The sequence below is a fragment of the Limulus polyphemus genome, unplaced genomic scaffold (genome assembly GCF_000517525.1).
Source record: "Limulus polyphemus unplaced genomic scaffold, Limulus_polyphemus-2.1.2 Scaffold5479, whole genome shotgun sequence".
In the NCBI taxonomy this organism is placed as follows: Eukaryota; Metazoa; Arthropoda; class Merostomata; order Xiphosura; family Limulidae; genus Limulus; species Limulus polyphemus.
Window position 1 is genome coordinate 58388 of NW_013671089.1, and position 3494 is coordinate 61881.

General features: G+C 30.2%; 1 protein-coding gene across 1 annotated transcript in view; it reads left to right on the forward strand.

Annotated features, from left to right (window-relative positions):
• The window catches only part of LOC106472635 (histone-lysine N-methyltransferase 2E-like), a gene marked incomplete at its 3' end in the record, with an annotated part of 23742 nt that overhangs the window by 8242 nt on the left and 12006 nt on the right, over positions 1 to 3494 (forward strand). The window contains exon 3 of the mRNA XM_013933290.2: positions 1858 to 2154. Within this exon, the coding sequence (XP_013788744.1) occupies positions 2033 to 2154 (122 nt within the window). The remainder of the gene's footprint in view (positions 1 to 1857; positions 2155 to 3494) is intronic.

Below are 3494 nucleotides of genomic sequence, written 5' to 3' on the forward strand. Positions count from 1 at the left end.
AGTTCATGTCACCTCCTTTACCTAGGTAGTTCATGTCACCTCCTTTACCTAGGTAGTTCATGTCACCTCCTTTACCTACGTAGTTCATGTCACCTCCTGTACCTAGGTAGTTCATGTCACCTCCTGTACCTAGGTAGTTCATGTCACCTCCTGTACCTAGGTAGTTCATGTCACATCCTGTACCTAGGTAGTTCATGTCACCTCCTGTACCTAGGTAGTTCATGTACTATTATTACAGCAGTTGAAAATATAGAGAATTTTTATGAATTTTTTCTAAAGAAAAAAAAGAGGATAGTAATATATTTGTAATGTTTAATTTTTGTTAACAATTTATAAACAACTGTAGTCATATATGGAACCAGTGAATATTTCAAATGTGATAAATTTGTTTTGAAAACAGTCATTTTGTTTAATTTGATGATAGTTTTAATTTCATCCTGTGAGGACCACAATGATGTTGTCTGTGGCATGATAAGCCAGCATTTACAGCCAAACAGCAATCATATGCACATGAAACTTGAAATAAAACTCCTGTTTTAGTAACCTAATCTAAGAAATTTGAAATTATATCTCTGTTCCTTTTTTTTTTTTTTTGTTAATTAACCCCTTCTGTGATTGGCCCGAGATAACTCGGACACTCTACATGTTTCCTCTGAGTTTGTTAAAAACAAATTATTTCTCTCTGTATCTTGAACTATTTGCCCAAATATATTCACATGTTATCATGTATTACAATCAATTATCACTAGATGGCGTTGGAAATGCTGCTTGTGCTAATCTTTGATGGATTAATTCTGAATTATGTATCAAACACTGGAGAAAAAAAGCATCCCTATTCTTTACTAAAGTTTTATTAAAATAATATATTTATTTCTCGCATATTTTGAGCAGAAATATAAAAACATGTCACAAACTATTGTTTCATTAATATATATATAATTATAAAAACCTGCCTGATAAGGATAGGGTTAAGATTTCCTAAAAAAAAAAGTAACTTATAGTAACCTAATATGAGAAACTGAGGCTAGTACATAATTAAAATTTTGGCTCTCGTTGTTTTATTTATATTTATTAGAATTTTTTGGGAATTAAAATATGACTTTAGTAGACAAAGTAATGTCTTAGGTTTGTCCAGTTGTGTGTATACTTTCACCGTGTATGTAACTTCTTGACTTTGTTGTTTTATGTTTTATTAATAGCATTTAGGAAATATCAGATATCTGTGGTTGTAAACTAAGATTTTTAATATATTTGTAATTTGATTGGTGATATGTTTCCATAGGTGATGTAAAACTGTGTGATGTTATTATTCATGTGTTCTCACTGGTGACAAAAGTAGCTATTTAACCCTGTTGTATTGATGATTCTTTAACAAGAAATGTTACATGTATGTGTTAGAGGATGTTAATATTTCTGGTCAACAGCTTCATTATATATATATATATATATATATATTTGTTTGTTTGTCATGTAGTGTTGAGGTTATAATTTAATCTCCAAGCTTGGTTTTGCTGTTAGAAGTTTTTAGTGACGTTATATTCTAAAATACAAGTTTGGTTTTTACTGATAAAGTTTTTAATGAGGTAAAAATCTAATTTCCAAGCTTGGTTTTGCTGTTAGAATAAAGGTTTAGTGAGGTTATAACCTGATACACTGAGGTTTAATTCTGTGATTAGGATAAAATCATTCTGTAGTGAGGTTATAACCTGATACACTGAGGTTTGATTCTGTGATTAGGATAAACTCATTCTGTAGTGAGGTTATGATCTTATATACTGGGACTTGACTTTGTTGTTAGAATAAACGAAGATCTTTTATTTAAACACTATTATATTTGTGCTTTTCTTTGTTTTTCAGAAATGGAGAGTGTCGTCTCCTATCATTACTTGTGTTTGTAAATATTCAGGATAATGAATTTTATAAAAGTGACAGGATTCATCCAAAGAACTATTTGGAAACAGTGCATACTCTGTGTAAAAAACACTTCTAACCATCAAGATTTGTGTGAGCGTAGATCTTACGGTGTTATAATATGAGCATTGTTATCCATATTGGTACTGCCGTGCACCACTTGTCAACATCGGGGGCTGCGACTACCGCTCCTGCACGTATTCGAAAAACGGAGACAATCCAGGAAATGGGACCAGGTGTAGAGTAAGTTTTGTTTTCTCTCCTGTTTGATATATTTGTAAAGTTTTATGTACTTTTTGATGTTTTATGTCGAAATTTGTTTTCACGTAATTATTATTGTGTATTTTTGATAAAATATTTGTAACTTAATATATTTGAGGTTTCTTTTTGCAATGAACAGATTTTACAATTATAATTGACTTTGGTATTTTAAGATATTGGTCAAGGTTTGTTGGCTTTTATTATTTGTTGTCACAGTTTATGTAATGCTCTAAAGTTATAAAATGTTAATGTTAAAATCAGTCTGTAATTTCTGCTGTTTGTAATTGCCACCAGGGGGCAACCAAGATCATGGTTTGTTTGAAGGGTTCAAAAGTATTGAAATTTACGATTTTTAATTTTTAAAAATTATTGGTTTTAGTTTTTGGTGTATTACTAATTATCAATCAAGTAAAATGTAAAGTCTTCTATAGTTTTAACAAGTTTTTTACATGTACAACTTGGCATTAGTAAGTATTTTATAATGCTGCTTATACACTGCAAATGGAAAGAAAATTAACACCACACGTACATATTTCTTTATATACAGGTCTAGAAAATTTGTTTAAAAGTTTTAAGTTTTGGTTTGTAAAGCTGGAATTAACACTAAGAGGTAAAGTTATTATTAAACAATGAGAGCCCATGCATTATCCATGGGACAGTTGAACCTACAATAAGCATTAAAAAAGTAATATTCTAAGCTATACAGTTTTTTTTTTATTACTACTACTACGAGTCTGTCAAATATAGGGAATTTAATATAACCCTACATATTCAGCTTAATGTATACACTACTGATTCACATGTTATGTTTTATTAAAAATAATAGGGTCAGATGTTTGACACTCTTATTTGACTCTTACTCATGTTTCTTATGATCTGTTTTTTCTGTAAACTTAACTGTCAAATAGCGTCTCATGGTAACAGGTCTAAACTCAAAGTGGGCAGAAGACAAGTTCTTAAAAAAAAGAAACAGAGATTGAAATATTTGAAGGGTAGACAACATTGGTATTGTAGAAATACTTTCAATAAAGAAACATTAGATATATTTATAAAATAGCTATTTAATTTTTAAATATTCAAAATACCTGTAAACATTGAAGAATGTGAACATGATTTTGAGTGTCACTACCAAATGTTAATCTGAACGTGAATTATTTAATAACATTCTCAAACTACTCGTAATGTTTCATCAACACTTATCACAGGAGTTCTATTATTCTATTTCATAGAAAGGCTTAAAAGTTTTACGTCTTTCCACAGAGTAGGGTACTAGTAGTGTGGCTACTGACTATCACCATTGTTGAAAGTAGGTCATTAACCTT